The sequence below is a fragment of the Numenius arquata genome, chromosome 24 (genome assembly GCF_964106895.1).
Source record: "Numenius arquata chromosome 24, bNumArq3.hap1.1, whole genome shotgun sequence".
NCBI lineage: Eukaryota > Metazoa > Chordata > Aves > Charadriiformes > Scolopacidae > Numenius > Numenius arquata.
Genome location: NC_133599.1, coordinates 5,416,189 through 5,433,811, shown reverse-complemented (window position 1 = coordinate 5,433,811; position 17,623 = coordinate 5,416,189). Strand labels below are relative to the sequence as shown.

Sequence of the window (17,623 nt, the reverse complement as noted above, 5' to 3'; positions counted from 1 at the left end):
AAAGGAATAGAGGATTCTCTTAGAAAGAACACCATGTAGCTCCTATTGCATGGGGTTACAAGACATGGTCATGGACACGCACGCAAAATATCCACCTGCAGGCAGAGTCTGGGCTCTCCCATGGGACCCAAAGGGATGAGCCTCCCTGCTCCCAGGGGACTTGGGCACCTACACCTTCACCATCACCCTCCCTGAGCAAAATTTCACCCTTGATGAAGCCAGGGAAGCAGAACCAGGATGTCTAGGCATTTTAAGGTCCATTAACTGGCAACGTAAGGCCTGAGCCTCATCAGGCATAAAATTGGAGTAAATCCAGGGACACGTGCAGGGTTAGGACACCGGAGCGGTGGTAGAGAGGTGCTTGGGCTCCGGCAGCACTGGGAGCTGTAGGCACTCTGAGTTGTCCAGCTGGGGACGAATGAGCTCAGAAGCACAGAGAATACAACGCTGAGCTGCCACGAAGCCCTGTCGATCCTTGGAACCTTGGTCCTCCTCTGGGTTCCTGTTGCAGCTCCAGAAACCACTGCTAGAAGCAGTGACGACTCGAGAATAAGAGATTACTTGTATTTGTTGTTCAGAAAGACGGCACCTACGGGAACCTGGAGCCCCATTTATTCATCTCCTCACCTCTCACACACATGGAGGCATCCCCAGGAGGACTTCATGGGGTCTTGTTGCCAAGAGCACCGTCATGGTCAGCAGAGAGAAAGAAGCCCTCCTCCACATCAGTCATCCAGCTTAATTTAGACATCTGCCTTCAGGCCAGAAGAGGAATGTCTTAGAATAACCCAATTCTCTGCATTCATGGTGAAAGGAGTCAAGGAAACAAGCTCAGATGAGCCATAGATGCTCACTGTTGGTGCAAGGGATGTCACTCAGCAGAGCCACTGCTCTGAGGACCCTACTGTCCTCTGCTGCCCCCAGAACTCTTTCTCCCATGCCATCGCCAAGGCTCGTGGCACCGGCAGCGTTGTGCTGGCTGGCCATTCAACCCGTCTTCACTTGGCAAGAGCTTGCCTTGGGAAACCATCCGGCCAAGGCAGGAGCGGGCATCATGCCACCGCAGCAGACGGCAGGAGCATGGGCAATCGGGAAAGCACATCCCCAGCACGCCAAAGGCACGCGGCCCAGAAAAGAGCATCCAGAGGGGTCTTCTCTCTTCTCTGTAGGCATGAAAAACACCAGCTGAGAGAGCGGGGGGCACGTCCTTCTGGCTTCGCAGTGAAAATATGGATCTAGGCATGGGGGCTGGTGATGGGGAGCAGCCATGCGAATCCCACATCTCAGCACTACTCTGCCTGGGCATCTATCAAAGCCATCCCATCCCACGCAGCTCCTGATGGTTAGGTCTCAATGAGGGTCTTCCGGGCATCCGTGCCCTGGAAATCCGAGTGGCATCCCTTGCACCAATAGTGGGCATCCGAGCTTGTTTCCCTGACTCCTTTCACCACGGATGCAGAAAAATGGGTTCTTTTAAGGCATGCCTCTTCTAGCCCCAGGGCAAATGGCTAAATTAAGCCGGATGAATCATGCGGAGGAGTTTCTCTCTGCTGACCGTGACAGGGCTCCCAACACCGAGACCAAATGGAGACATCCTCCTGGGGATGCCTCCATAGGCATGAGACATCCCCCAGGGGACCAGCCCGGTGGGAAGCCCGGCTCTAGGGCTCTTCACTCCCAAAGAGCACCACCACGGTGACAAATCCTCAGCTCCTGGCCACAGGGTCAGGCCCTGGGGTCGACACAGGGCGAGAGGGTCATCCCTTCCCACAGGGAGGTGGGGAGGAGGATGAGGACAGGGATCGATAGGACAGTCATCTTCCTGCACATCAGCAGCCTCTCGGAATATATTTAATACACTAAAACACATTCCCCCAATTTTCTATTTATGGCAAATGAATGTCTAATCCTCGAGCCGCGGTGTCGCAGCGTTGTGCTGAGCCAGTGGTTCTGCGGATGCTGGCGGGGAGGGAGAGGACGAGGACGAGCTCGCGGGAGCTGCCAAGCGCAGCAGAGCCCAGTTCGAGCTGCCCCCGAGTCCCTGCCAGGGAGAAGCCACCAGAGCAAACCCTCTCCCTCCAGCAGAGCATCCCAGTGCCATCCCATTTATCCTGCACAGCACCAGGGCAATGCCTGCATTGCGGTCAGAGATGCCTTTGCTGCTTCTTCTGGAGCTATCAGGGGTTGTTTTCTTCCAGTGACAACTCCCACCATGGCCAAGGTGCCACCATCCCACCTGGGAACCGCTTGAGCTAAACCCGTGGGCTGTTTTCCCCTACAGCGTCATCGCTAAGGCTGAACTAGGGCATGGAGGGATCTGAAACCGGTGCTCACTGGGATTTGCTGGGTGTATTTGCACATCCATACATAGCAGAGTGCGTCCACACACACGTCCCATGGTCTTTGGCCGGTCTGGGCACGCACACGCTGGGGTACCCCCCTGCCCACCAACGCAGAGGAGATTTTCCAATGCTAAAGGAGCCAAAATGAGAAAGGCAACTGAAACCCTGAGTCCCACACGTGGTTGGGGGGGGGGGTGTGCTACATGCAGTGGGGAGCCCCTGGGATGAGGCTGAGCTTACTGCAAACCCCCACAGACAGTCGGCAGCGCCTGACATCAAACCTGGTCTCCTTCCAACGCGGGCTGGATGTCAGCAGCACCCAGGAGCATTCATGGTGGGTTCGGAGGGCACCCAGGGGCCCCAAAAATGAGGCACCAGCACCATCTGCTTTTGGGCTGGGCTTTTAACTGTTCTCAAAGCAGTATTTCCACCGAGGCGGTGCGTGAGGCCAGCTCGCCTTCAGCCGCTCCTCCCAGCCCATGGATGCTGTGGGGAGCACGGAGGCAAGGACGGATCTTCTCGGGTGAGGCTGCTCTGGCCCGACGCTGCGAGGATGCAGCTATTGCTGCTTCGGGGACGATCCCAGGTGCTCTGGAGCCCCAGCATGCACCCACATCCACGGGGCTATGGTGGAGGGCGGTTAATGTTACCTGCCTGGCTCCCAGCCAGAGCAGGGACGGAGACCGGAGGGGAATTTGTGCCAGGGAGCCCTTGCAATGCCCTTTCTCTCTGTCCTTGCAACAGCCTGCGTGGAGCAAAACCCTGTGGGGGGAGCAGACCGAAACCATGGGGGTGTCCCCCCTTCCCAGGAACCCAGCATCCCTTCCCACTGCGGGAAGCTTGCTGCTAACATAACTGTGCAAATGGGCAAAAACCTTGAGATTTTTTTGGCATCACTCTGCTGCATTTATTGCAGGTGGAATGGGAATGTTGGCGGGGGGAGGCTGTAGGGGAGGGGGTTGTTCATGGGAAGGGGTGTGCCTCTCCCCCTCCCAGCTCTGCACTGGTTTGGCCAGTGCACTGGTTTGACCAGACATCCCTGGATGTCCTGCAGCGCAGGGAGACTTCGAGAAGCTGAAGAAAAACTGAAAGGCCATTAGGGTGGCCGGGAGCTGCTCAGCGAGAGGTTCTGTGTAAGGGCCATCGCCCGGGCTCCTCCGCTCAGATCGCTGCAGACGGGCGAGACATCTGAATCTCCTCTTTCCTAAAGCACTTTAGAGCCACTAATGAAAAGCACTGTGTAAGAGCCACGTAACGTCATCAGCAGAATAATAATAGTTACTATCAATGCCTGCCTGCCTCTTGCCAACCTTTTTGGATGCCACAACTCTTTTTTTGTGTGTGTGTGTGTGTCTGTCTGTCTTCACGAAATTATGCCCTGCTATACCAAATGCTCCACTGGGTTTGTGTTTTGGTTTGGTTTTTTTTTTTTAAGATATCCTTAAGCATTTCAGGGCATTACAGTAACCCAAAACCTTTAAAAACATTTGCGACTAAAGTGCTTTGGGCTGCCTGGCTGGGAGACGTTACACAAGTGCAGAGCATTCTTCTCATCTGATGGAGGTCCTTCAGGGTTAAATTCTCCTTCTGCCTTTTAAAGAGTGGAAATAACCAGCATGTGAATGCTTGAGAGCAGGGATCGGACCAGTCTGGAAGTGGAAGAAGCTGCAACCATCTGGACCCCCTGTGCAGTTGCTGGAGGGAAGCCAACAGCCAAGGGGAACTTCATCCTTCCATCCCTTGGAGGTGCCAGTCTCTCCATTGGGCACAGACGGAGCCTCAGGTACCCCAGCAGACCAGGCTGCTTGGTTTGAGACAGCTGAAGCTGGAGAAACAGCTTCCAGCCCCATTCCTTTCCCCTGGGGCTGCCCAGCCCCTGCCACGGGATAAAACACGAGGTTTGGAGCAAAGCCCTTCCACCCCGCAGTGCTGGCAGGGGGCAAAGAGCGGCCACAGCAAAATGGGAAGGCAAACGCCGTGGTCCATCTTCCCTCTGCCCTTTCTGCCTTCCCAGCCTGGTTTTGGGCTCCCCAGGACCCATCTCAAAGATCTCACCCAACCTCGGGGACCTGGGACCTCCCTCACCTTCCTCTCCAGCAGCTACAGCGGGGTGATGTCCTTTCCAGGTGGGATTCAACTGCTTGTAGGCATCTCCTTGGGGATGAGAAAAATTGGGTGCCCAGAGATCAGCAAACGCCTTCATTTGCTCAGGTGGGACTCACCCAGACTGGTCCCCACGGCATCCCCGGGGACCCAGGCGATCAGTGGGACCTCACCACGGCCACATCATCTCCAAGGTCCTCCCCAGGGATGACCGGGGAGTTTAGTTGGTCCATCCAACTGATCCTTTTGTAAACTCGGACAACACGGGGCTGCATCTGCTGTCGCCGCTTTCTACAACTTGGAAATTTATTATCCCCGGAGCCGAAGCTGGTGAGCAGCGAGATGAAAATGCTATTTCTGCCCAGGATTTCTGCAACTGCCTCTGAGCGTTTGCAACCATTTTCTAGTTATTAGGGCTCAGCTATGAAGAACTGTGTTCCTTCGGCAGAGATTTGCCTTTAATTAGCCAAGGATAAAAGGACGGTGGAAGACAACCCCGTGCCTAAGCGGAAGAGGCTACGCTCTCAAACGATGCGCCGTCGGCGGTTTTTTGCAAGGCAGGGAGCAGGTGCCTGGCAGAAGAGATTTGTTCTGCTTCCCTGGGCTGTCCCCCACCTTCACCTCTCTCGCTGGGGAAGGAAAAAAAAACAACCAACCATGTCCTTGGGGTCGGATCCTGCCCGATGCCTGCAGGAGGGAGGTTTGGGGCAGATACGGGGGCAGCTGGTGGATCGTGCCTGGCTGATCTCCGTGCGGATGCGAGGAGCAGGATGACCTTGGCATCTCCAGCTCCCCGGACCCCGGCGCTGCTCTTGCCGGGAGCTGATTTTGGCTGCATTAAACCCCAAGTCCCTGGGTTATCATCAGCCCTGGGGTTTCTCTGCTTACCCTGAGGCTGCAGAGCCACATCCCCTCGGGTCCCCACAAACTCAGCAAACCATCCTTCAGACCAATAATCTCCCCAAGACTCATCCGTGGAGCATCATGCAGTTCAGGCTTGGATCAATGTCCCCATCTCCTGCGCCCACGCGGGGCGCTGAACAAACTTTGCCCCGATGACAGCAAGGGACAGAGAGCAGCACGGGGACAAACCTTCTGCTAAGCCTTGGGAAAACGTCCTGGGCACCCTGGATCCAGCTTCTCCCACCATTTTTAAGGGTAAGAAGCTGAGGCGGTCTCACCTTGGCTTGTTCTGCATCTCCCCAGCACCGAGAGGCACAAGCCATGTCCAAGCAGGACCTCAGCATCCCAGGCTGAGAAAGGCAGCTGGGTACCTGCCTTCCCCGTGGAATCAGGGTAACATTGGAGCAAGGGGCTTAAATATTGGGGTAGCTCTAAATATTGGGGTGGAGATGGTTTTAATCCTTGGATCACACCTCATTATTTTGTCTGCCTTAACGCTTCATAGCTCCGCAGCAGATCCTGCCTTCACGGGGCCTCAGCAAACTCAATTCTGCATCCGTAAAAGCCGAGATTTATGTTTCTTTAATACCCTGATACTGCTCTCGTTTGCCTAAAGCTCCCCTTCTCCTGCCCCACACACCACACTGGGATGCGGATGAGAGCGCTGTGCCCAGGAATAGGTTTTTCAACACCCAGCACAAATGCAAAGGAGGCAGAAGAAGGAGTAAAGAGAAAGTGGGAAGGAGAAAGAGGGACCTGGCCTGATTTTCCAGAGCTGCAGGATAAATGTGCATCTCGGCGAGAGCTGTGCAAGCGCCAAACCTTTGCCTAGAGGTTACCTAAAGATAGGCTGCGGGGGCCCTGCTTCACACCCCCACACTTGCAATTTTTAAATATATATATTTTTTTTTTTTGCACTTTAGATGCTTGGTTAAGGCTACTCCGACTCCACGGCGCCACAGCAGCGATGGTTTGTCTCTGCATCAGCTTCTGCCCGAGCCCCACTGCCCCGGGCACCCACAGAGCAACACTGGCAGGGTGGCAGTATCCCGAGTGCGGGATCATTTTCCCTTCCCTGCTCTCAGCATCTCACTTAATGGCCTCTTCCCAGCTCTGGTCGGGAAGATGCTTTCAAGATCCAAGTGTCCGCTTTGCCAAATGGAAGCAGACTCGCTTACTTAGCCAGGAGGGCTAAAAATTCCCACTCCTCCCTGGGGCACACGCGATGGGCTGTGATGGGGTTTGAGCATCCTGAGCTTTTCAGGACCAGTAATGGAGGTAGTGCTTTCTTGGCACTTGAATCTTTTCCTTCCTCGATGTAAACGAGCAGGATTTTGAGGGCTTGAGCCCCTCAGCAGAGAGAGGAGCTTTTGCAAAGGCGTGCGGCGTGGTCCTCCCTGAAGAGCATCACTGCGCCACCTTGGAGGTCTTTAATTTATGAGCTGGAGAGGATCCGTGAGGGGTTTTGTGGGGTTTCGCCTGGCAGAGAGGCAACACTCGGCAAAGAAAGTGGAGGAAAGTAGGTCATTTAGCACAGGCGTAACCAGCCGTGCTGTGCTCAGCGGGGATCAGCCGCCCGCCGCAGCTGGGATCACGGGCTGGGAGATGCCGAAAGGGCTGCCCGAGCACAGGGAGGTCTCCGTGTTGGACGGTGTGATTCTTCCATCCCTCTCCTTGTCTCTCTGAAGGGTGGAAAAGCACAAGCAGCTCGGCTGGCAGGAGGATGCAAGACCCCTGACGGCATCTCCCGCATGCTCCAAGCACTGCCGGGATGGTGAGCACGCTGATAGACTGGCAATTTAAAATAATTACTCTATCTGCCCCGCAGCCTCCTCCTGCCATCTCTTCAGAGAGCCTGTGCAGAGCAGACTCTATTCTGCGAACTCCTTGTACCACTTTGTGTTTAGATATTTATGAGCCCACAAGCCAAGGGGACACAGATAAGGGGAGGGTTTGCATCTGCCGCAGCCAGCTGGAGCTTCTCCTGGGCTTGGAAATGGGGCTGAGGAACACAAACCGGCCCAGTTTGGGGGCTGCTTCCACTCGGCATTAGAGCAAACACTGTGACATTTCACTCAGGATGCACTGCACATAAATACTAATGTTACTTTTTATGCACACAAATGGTTTTCCGTACTTAAATGTTCAGAATTGGCTGCTCTTAAATACCTCCACTTCTCCTAACAACATCCATCCGTGGGTTCAGCCACCCATTTAAGCATTTTTGCTGTCCCAATATTGAGCAAAGCTTTGCAATTTGCTGGCTCCTTGGAGAAAGCTTAGCAAGCTGTGTAAGAGATGGGGAAACTGAGGCACAGAATGGGACACGATGTCCCCTGGGTCACACCAGGGCCTTGCTTGCACAAGCGACACTCCAACCCAAGGACCCTGACACTGAGGCCATGTCAGGAGCTCCTCCACAACCAATGTGAGGGGATTTGGGGTGGCTGAGATGGAGGTTTAGCACTGCTGTGCTTGGGATACAAGGTGATGCCACTTCCCAGAGCTGGGCAGGACCACCTCATGCCATGGGAGAAGAAGGATCTCTCCTCCTTATGTTTTACTCTTCGTCCCATGAACACAGAGTAGGTGGGCTACCTCGGCTCTACCCTGCAAGAAGGGAAGCCCAGAACAGCCACACTGCCTGTAAAAGTCACCAAGCAAATGATCACAAAACCCAAAACACAAGTATCAAGTCCCCCCAAAACCTTCCCTCCCCTTTGCTGCCCCAAGACACTCATAGGAGAGGAGAAGACAAAACAGCAGGAGAAAATATTGCTCCGGGGATGGAGCAAACAAACATTCCTCTGCAAGAGGAGCCAAAGCCATCCTGAGATGTCCATATCCATTCCCCACTGGAGATCCTACTAGGAGATATCTCTGGGGACACAAGGTTTGTAACCCCACAGAGGATGTGCTATCATCACCATCCTTGCCTGTTTGTTTCTCCCTCTCCCAAGAGGGTTCACCAGCTTAAAAAAGTACCCATTGGGTGCCCGCAGGGTTTCCCAAGAGCAGGTTTCCCACCAGCACCACCCGTTCCCCATTACCTGCATGGATGTGGCTGATATCCCAGTCAGTGGAGTGGGGAACGATGGGGAACATGGGTTTGACCCCATCTCCAGCCCCTTCTCCTCCACCTGTGTGGCTGCTGGAGCTTCTTTGGAGTAAATCCCATGGGGGATCCCATACAGACCATGCAGTGTGTCTGTCCTCGCTGGTGCCCATGACCAAGAGACCCATCAGCTTCTCCCAGGGGTTTCGCCCTCCAACAGCCCCTGCAGACTGGCTGATGGTGGAGCACAAACTGGTTTTTCCACGGTTCAAGGCTGTTTCTTTCCTTTCTCACAGAAGGTTTAGACCTACAAAAAAAAAAATACCCCGCCTACCAAAAATATAGCTTCTTTTCTTTTTCTTCCCCACCCTCCACAGAACTGATATCAAAATAACTCCTCAATAATATACATATTTATTTTCTCTTAATTAGTGCCGATATTTACAAAAATTGTGATACTCTGTGAAGAATAAATTATATACACTCATGATAAACCAGACAGCAAATGCTCATTTGGAATATGTATGTACACAGATCTGTATACCTATATACAACGGTCAGCCTTATTGACTCGGGTGCCTCGCAGCCCGTAGATCCACCCGACCCCCAGGACACTCCCGCGGCGTCAATAAGAGCAGTAACGTCTATACACACTGTGCAATTCGGATACAGCTGGTGTCTAAATTTTTGTCTAGCAAACGCATGGTTAAATGACTTGAAATTCCCACGAGTCCTCCTTTAACAGTTTATAGGCCTCTCTCCATTCCTGGTCCCATTTCTCCCGTAACCATGGAAACAAAAGGTTCAGCTCCAGCATCCTTAGGATGAGTCCTTCTTGGATTTCCTCTTCCTATCGATTCGCTCAAATTAGGCACCACACGCAGGCTTGATCCAATACCCATATTTTCCCCTTGCGCTTTGGCGTGTGACATTGGAGGACAAGAGCGCAGTCTCAAGCAATGAGGGAGCAAGTGCAAACGGATAATTACAGTCTTATAGGCAGCAGAAAAATTTTAAAAAAATAAATAATAATAAAACCAACACCCAAAAGACCAACCTCAAGCTCAGGACAGCCAGGTAGGGCTGGGGAGGGGACATGGTCCCCATAAGGGTCCACATGGATGGACTTTGCATGGTTATGTGACATCCAGCAGCTCCTACAAGCCAAACTGTCCCTCCCAGAGGAAAAAAACAGAGAGAAGGAATTTATCTTTCATCACATACAACTGGGCTGGGAGATCTCATCCCCAGGTGTAAACCAGTGCTGCGCTCTCAGGGATGATTTACACCACCAGTGGCTGGTCCCTCTCCCCCGTGATGGGATGCGGCAGGATCGGAGCACCCCTTTCTGAGAAGGGAGGGGTAAATTTGGGCAACCAAATGCCATAAGATTATGGGGAGAGGGAGGCCGTGGGGTGCCCTTCACACGGGGCTTGGGAAGGGCAGTGCTCTGGCTGAGGGTAGGACAGTGGCTGGTGCATGGAGGGGGGGGACACCTTATCCCCCCTTTGGGCTCCCAGTGGGATGCAGTAGCCGGTCCTCAGTGGGAGGGACCAAGGGATGCGGTGGCCATGGAGGAGGCTGAATGCTGCCAGGAGTCCAAGGAGGGAGCCACAGCATTTTTTTGGGTGCAAAATGAAATAGTTTGGGGCTGACTCCTCCTCTCCTCGCCCCTCAGCCCCTTTCTCCGTAGCAGCACGTTGAGCGGCTCCCACTGACAGAAGAAACCCCTGGGACTCCTCCAGGGATGTAGACCGTGAGATAAACCCACCCTGGCTCCAAACACAGGGAGATGCTTCTTGCCACCAACCTGGGACCAAAAACCAGCATGATTCAAGGGACTTGAAATCCAGCCATTACAAAAAAGAACCCCAAACCCCCACTTGGTGCAGCACAGCCTTTGCATCGCAAACATTTCCTGCACAGTCACAGAAACAGTCCTGATGGGCCCAAGCCAGGGATTCGGGATCCAGATGCTGCAAAGCTGTGGGTTTGCAGAGGAATGAGGAGCCGGATGCCACCAGCCCCTCAGGATGCTCCCACTCCCAAGGCCAGATCCCAATCTCCATCGCTTGGACCTGTCCCTAAGCGCATCGCAAGCTCTGGAAGAGCTACAAGACTTTGGCAGCAATTTCAAGGGCTGACCCAGGAATTATCTGATAACAAAGCAAGGCCCTTCCTGAAATACCTCCTCCTCCTCTGTCTTTTTTTCTCTCCTTCTGTGTATTTATGCACAAATATGCCCATATTTATACACCCACGTGCTACACTCCCATAACACCAATCTAGAGATCCTTTTCTTCGTACAGCTCAGGATGCAGATCTGTAGGACTTTGACACAACACATCGCCGCAGAGATTAGTTTTCATGATGAAACACATCACCCCCTACAGATAATTTTTTCCTCGCAGCCCTAATCACTTGGTGGTGTCCAGCTCATACATGAGCCTCAACCCATTGCCCTTAGCAGAGATTTTGGAAGGTATTAAAGAGCTGATGGGTTGCTCATAGGTTCAGGCATGTGGTTGAGTGTTAGAAGACACCCCGTGCTGTAACCACCACTTTCCACCTCTCCAAAACCATGGCAAAAAGGATTAAACTAGAATATAGGTGTTGTCTCCTGTGGGTGCCAACCCAGGAGCACCCTCTCACACCAGAGAGCTTCAGTTCTCCATCCCAGCTCTGCAGAGCAGCAAATATCTCCACGGGAGGAGGAGAGGTAACCACACCACCTACGTTAGGTGGCCTGGTGCACTCTAACATAGACAGTGGGACTCTTCCCCCTCCCCAGTCCCTAATTTAGCATCCTCAGTCTGAGCCACTTTGCAGCTCGTTTTTGCACAGTTCCAGAGTCAAGGGGAGTATCTCTGCAGAAAAGGGCCCAGAGTCTCTCAAACCAAATTCCTCAAGAATTTAAAAAAAAAAAAAAAAAAAAAAAAAAGAAAAAAATTCACAGTCTCCTCCTGAAAAACTGGTTCAAGATCACATCAGTGAGTCAGAAGCAAAGCTAGAAATAGCACTAGAGCTCCGACCTGCAGGCACAAATCCCATTAAAAGCTATAGGGGAACCATTTCTCTGTGCGGGGGAGAAACCTGGACCCTTCTGCTTTGCTCAGCCTGACAGATCGCTTCCAGCCACAGCCCCCACAGACCTTTTTTGCCCTGAACCAAACATCCAAGTGCTTATCCGGGTGCATTCCCTATTTCCCAGACATGGTGCCGAGGGCAGCAGAGATGCTCTCCCACCAGGACTCGATTTCCCCAGGAACATCTGCCTGGGTCAGCGCAAGAGGTGCAGGATCCGTCCTAAGGAAGGGACTGGCCATGCTGGCCCTGCCATGGGGACAGATGTCAGCTCATATCGGTGACAACAGGAGGAATGTGGCCTCTTGCTCTTCAGCCCCGTTCATCCCTGAGATGTGGTTCTGGGGCTTCCCAAGGCAGCTGGGACCCCCCAGCTTGACATGTGGGTTTGGACGTGCCCGATCATAGAATGGTTAGAATTGGAAGGAACCTTAAAGATCATCGAGTTCCAACCCCCCTGCCCTGGGCAGGGACACTTCTCACTAGAGCAGGTTGCTGATCCTGCCCACGGACCCGCTCTCCCCTCCTGCCCAGCCTCGGAAAGCCCCCAGGGACACCATGCCCAAACCAACACCTCTTTCAAAAAACTCATGATCCCTACCAAACCACAACAGCACCCAAGCTCCCAAGACACAGCCAGCGCTTTGGCAGATGCTCACCCCAAACCATCCGAAGCCCACGGGCATGAAACAACCGGGCACTTTGCAATGTCTCGTTGAGGGCCAGCATCCTCCCCAAAAACCTGTGGAAACCTGCCCTCAATGCTTTCCCAACTGCCATGGATAGGACTGCCGGTGGTGGGAGCACCCATGGGTGGGCAGGCAGCATCCCAGCGCATCTGGCAGCTTCCCCATGCAAGCTTACATCTCTCCTGAGACCCACCATGAGGCAAATGGATGGAAGCTGGCCGACCGCCCTAGGAATCATGCCCGAGCTGGTGGCTCACTCCAGCCCCATCCCATTCCACGGGATGAGCTTCAGAAGCAGAGATTTATTGCTTTCAGTTGCGTTGCTTCTTTTTTTGTGTGCATTTAAGATGTTAACAGGCTTCAGGGGCTCCCATTTCAGAGCTGGAGCAGCAGAGAGGGAGAAGAGGGCTCCTAATATAACGTAATTAAAGACAGGCCGGGGGGGGGGGTCCCATGCTGTGTGGTGCTGAGCACCTTTAAGACCCAACACATCGATGCTGCTGGTCCTCTCCACCCAGCAGAAGCCAGGGCTCTCATGCACTAATCATGGACACTTGGTTATTAATTATAGCCAGGCCTGAATCAATCAATCAATAAAGTAAAAATGAGGAGTGATTCCACCTGGCCCAGTGGAGCCACATCAGCACGAGAGATGGATCCGGCCCTAAAGCAGCATTTGGAACCATTGCTGTAGAATACGCTAGCACCGTTGATTTTATTGTTATTAGTATGGTTTTCCTCTCCGAGCTCAGGAAGGGTTTCATTGACCTCCCTCGCACGCTCTGCAATGGGGTTCCCTCCTTGGGCCCACACTTTTCCGCAGAGGTACAGCACTGACTGTGGCCCAATTCACCCCAACTCAACAGGCTGCTAAACCCCATCCCACACCCCAGGGGGAGGTTTTGCTCGACCACGACCTCAGAAGAGGTTTGCATCCCTCTATTCCTTGGCTTGGCAGAGGAACGGGATGCCCATCCCTGGGGATTGGCAGCAATGAGGGGGGGGAAACACAAGGAAATCCTGACGGGAGTGGGGAAAGCAGGTGAGATCCCCCCAGACCAACAGCCCCTACCTATCCCCAAATAACACCGGGATGAAGAAGAAACAGAGACAACCTTGGGGGCTCTGCACCTCGACTCACCCTTCCTAGAACCCTGGGAGGAGGCAAAGCCAAGGCTCAGAGGTGCCAGCTCGGATCCAGCCCACCCTCAGCACGTGTCCTCTCCACCACAAAGGAATAAACCACCAGTCCTCATTCTCTACATGGTTGAAAAGGTGGTTTTCAGCCCAAAACGCATCCTGCCCTGGTGATCCCATGGGCACCCAGGGGCAGGTCATCCTGCTCCAGCCCATGTCCCACCATCCCAGAACCCCTGAGCCAAGAAGTCCCTGATGCTCCAAGTGCTCACATTTGCTGAGGATTCGGCCCTATAGTCGCTCTCTAAATATCTATATACACACACACGATAATTATACAGGAAACAGCTGAAAATTGCTGAACAAACAAGTCAGGAGAGCCGGTACCTGCTATTCCACCTGCTCCTCGTGCCCTCTCTGATCTGCCATGGGTTCTGCTCATGACACCAAGATTAATGACTAATTACTCGCCCTATAATGAGTGCAGGTGTTTAACTTTCAGCTCACCTTCCCTCGCTTGCGTTAGTCGGCTCTCGTGTCTGGATGCTCGGACACTCAGGCTTTGCCTTGTTATCTATCAAACTGTTGTCAGCACATGCTTTCCTCATCCAGTTTTTAAATATAACGGAGATTTTTAAACTTCCACGAATCTCCTTCGAGCCACCGGAGAATCTATAAACACTATAAACATGAATACTGTATAGTCTACTAAGAAAATATATATTTGTGTGTGTATTAAATATTCAGATTCATGCAACAAATATCCATGCAGCTGTACTGTATTACTGGTTAAATTTCACTGCAGTATAAATACATTATAGGCCACAGCATAGTTGCTCCAGTTTTATATATAGATATAAAAAAAGATGCTTTTTCCAACTCATTTTCAATGTGTCTTTGTGGAGGTGTCTTTGGTGATCCTGGAAATACTGGTGATGGAAGTGTCATCTAAATAAATAAATAAAATCCAAGCGCTTGATTTATTTACTCATCCCTCACGATGCCTAGCATAGAAAATTTAAGACTTAATAAATAATGTGCCGTCATACTAATTATCCCTCCCCTGGGCCTCACACTGGCATACTGCAGTGGCTGAAACTATTGCAGCATGCAGCATTTTCCGTTATGAAACATGAGCCTGGGCGATGCGTTCGCACTTGGCATTCCCGGGGCGGAAACCTCAGCTTTCAGGCAATTCGGCCCCACGACTGCGTCTTCCCCTCACCGAGCTCTGCCTGACCTTTCCCAGCCCTTCCCCACACCTGGAAGGCTGTTGTCACCCGGCTCTGTGGGATGGAGACCGGCGTTCCTGGTACCCCCGGGATGGCCCGGAGCTGCACCTCCCCCCCCCCCCCCGCCCAGCATCCCCATCCCATTGCTCGAAATGCCCGACTGCTCCAGATCTTTAGGAACCCAGATCTTTAGGAACCCAGATCTTTGGAAACCCACAAGCCTGGGGATGGGAGAAGAGAAACAAAATGGTTTGGGTTTTGTTTTTGTTTCTTGCACGAACGCTTATTCGGTGCAGAAATCAAAGGTTAAAAGTCACTTACACAGCTATTGCTTCCCATGCAGAACCAAATATACACCGTAGAAAATACTGTATTAACTACAATGCAGAGCAGCACTCAATATCTGCAATTGTTCCACTTCAGCTTTAAATACGTTACTAGATTTTAGCGACTAGACATCGGTTAGCATTTTGGTGATATTCACATAGTTTGTGTTAGCGAGGGTGCAATTGGCTGTCTTCAAGTTCTCCTCCCTAAAATCCTCATTGCTATTGTTTACGCCTTCCTGAATCTCCATATAATCAGACTTACTAATAGTAGAGGCACTTCTGCTTTTCTTTAGGTCAGGGGAAGAGGGGATCTTTGGGCAGCTGGTTACTTGCAAATATTGAGCCTGCTCCTCTCCCTCCGTCTCCCGGTGGTAGAAGTAATTGAAGTTAGACACTATGACGGGCACTGGTAAGGCAATCGTTAATACGCCAGCGATGGCACACAAGGAACCCACTATTTTCCCCCCGATGGTCGTGGGGACCATGTCTCCGTAGCCAACAGTCGTCATGGAAACCACGGCCCACCAGAAGGCATCGGGGATGCTCGGGAACTGGGACTCGCTCTCGTCGGCCTCGGCAAAGTAGACGGCGCTGGAGAAGAGGATGACGCCGATGAAGAGGAAAAATATCAAGAGGCCCAGCTCCCGCATGCTGGCCTTGAGAGTCTGGCCCAGGATCTGCAGCCCCTTGGAGTGTCGGGAGAGTTTGAAGATCCTGAAGACCCGCACCAAGCGGATGACTCGGAGGATGGCCAAAGACATGGCCTGCTGGCCTTGCTGCCCATCCTCCGGCTTCTCGGCCAGCTCCGTCCCTAAGGTGATGAAATAGGGAATGATGGCTACGATGTCTATAATGTTCATGATGTTGGTAAAAAACCCAGCCTTGCTGGGGCAGGCGAAAAACCTCACCAAGAACTCAAAGGAGAACCAGATGATGCAAAGTGTCTCCACGATGAAGAAGGGGTCTGTGAAAGAGGTGGACTGCTGGTACCCCATGCTGCTGTTGGAGTAGGGGGGGTGGCTCAGCCCGCTGCCGTGCATGTCTTCGTTCTCATCCCGAAAAATGGGCAACGTTTCCAGGCAAAAGCTGACGATGGAGATTAAAATCACCATGACGGAGACAATAGCTATAATCCTGGCAGGGCCCGAGCTCTCGGGGTACTCAAAGAGCAACCACACTTGTCTCTGAAACTCGTTCTCAGGCAACGGTCTTTCCTCTTCTTTGATGTAGCCTTCATCCTCCCGGAACATCTCCATCGCTTCTTCCCCCAGTTCATAGAAACGAATCTCTTCCGAGAAGATGTCTAAGGGCACGTTAACCGGCCGCCGCAACCTCCCACCAGACTGGTAATAGTATAAAATCGCATCGAAGCTGGGTCTGTTCCGGTCAAAGAAATACTCATTCCGGAGCGGGTCGAAATATCTCATTCTCTTTTTAGGATCCCCTAGTAAGGTCTCTGGAAACTGGGCGAGTGTCTTGAGCTGTGTCTCAAAGCGCAGACCCGAAATATTAATGACCACCCTCTCGCAGCATTCATGGTCGGTCTCAGGGTTATACGTGTCCTGCGGGTGACCGGGAAGAGCTGCAGCTTCATCTGCAGGATCTCCGGTAGCAACTGTCATATTGGGGTTTAAAAGAAATCCTTATGCTAAACTCTTCCCAGTGCCCGGTGGTGGGATCGGATTCAGGGCAGGGCTACTATCCTGCAGAAGGACAGGTACGTAGGTTTGGAAGTGTCTCATGAAAAGGCGAAGGGATGATTAAAAAAAAAAAAAAAAAAAAGAGAAAAAAAATAAAAAAAGAGAGAAAAAAAAAAAAAAAGGAAAGAAAATTGCCCCTGCTGAGAAAGAGAGAGATGAAATAAAGTTGGGGGGAGGAGAGCAGCTCCCTTCACTACCATGTCTATCCCCTTCCTCGGCGGGGGTTAATTTGTCTTCTTTGGGACTGAGTTCAAAAACTCCCGTCTAAACCCATTAGGTGGAAGAGAGAAAACACCTGAGGAACCGTCACCTATTGAAAACCAGCGCGGAAAAACTGGCATTGGCAAACCAGAACTTTTTTTTTTTTTTTTTGGCTAAAAATTAAAAATCCCAATTTAAAAAAAAAAACAAACACAAACTGGGGGGAGAGAGGGGAAGGGAAGAGAAAGGAAGAAAAATATCCCTCTCCAGCCCGCAGGTGGGGAGGGGACCCCGTAGGGTGCCGGGGGGGGGGGAGGCAGAGCAGGCTCAGCTCATTTCCAGGCATGCAGCTAATTAAGGGTTAACATTTAACCGTGCGATCGCAGGCAATCTACCCTCCTCTCCGTGTTTTTTTTTAAGTTCGCCACCTTCCCCAGCCTCTTGCCCTGGCCATAGAGTGTGGGGGGGGAGGCGACATGCTGCCCTCCCTGCCTGCAGCCCACCGGGCAAGCTCTGCGGCTACTGGAATTCGCAGCCGGCCATGGAAGCTGCCCCGCCGACCACTGCAGTCCCCCTCCTCGACCGCTGGTGTCCCGGCTCCTGTCATCCTCTGCAAACCACCATGGCACACAGAAAACAAATCACATTACCTGGAGAAGCCAAATCTTAGTGTCTCTTAGTAACACCGATTATCTGACCCTTGGGGAAATCCTAGAGAGAAATACAGGCTTCCAAGATCCCCATAATTTCCTCTCTCTTCAAAGTTAAAAATAATGGTGAGTCATCGCAGAAAAAGGAGAAGGGACATAAAAGGGGTTAGATTCCCAGATGGTGGAAGTCGGGTCTTG

The 17,623-nt window shown here is 52.3% G+C and overlaps 2 protein-coding genes across 2 annotated transcripts in view; both read right to left on the bottom strand.

Annotated features, from left to right (window-relative positions):
* Positions 1–557: 557 nt before the first annotated feature.
* PNPLA1 (patatin like domain 1, omega-hydroxyceramide transacylase) overlaps positions 558–17,623 on the bottom strand; it is a 106,127-nt gene continuing 89,061 nt past the window's right edge. Inside the window, exon 6 of the mRNA XM_074163544.1 lies at positions 558–589. Within this exon, the coding sequence (XP_074019645.1) occupies positions 558–589 (32 nt within the window). The remainder of the gene's footprint in view (positions 590–17,623) is intronic.
* LOC141475050 (potassium voltage-gated channel subfamily A member 2) lies at positions 14,997–16,505 on the bottom strand. The gene has a single exon (XM_074163176.1). It carries the CDS (start codon positions 16,494–16,496, stop codon positions 14,997–14,999), a length of 1,500 nt encoding a protein of 499 aa, XP_074019277.1. The 5' UTR covers positions 16,497–16,505.

Coding starts and splice junctions, on each gene's coding strand:
- LOC141475050 (XM_074163176.1), bottom strand. CDS start 16,496: ATGACAGTTGCTACCGGAGATCCTGCAGATGAAGCTGCAGCTCTTCCC.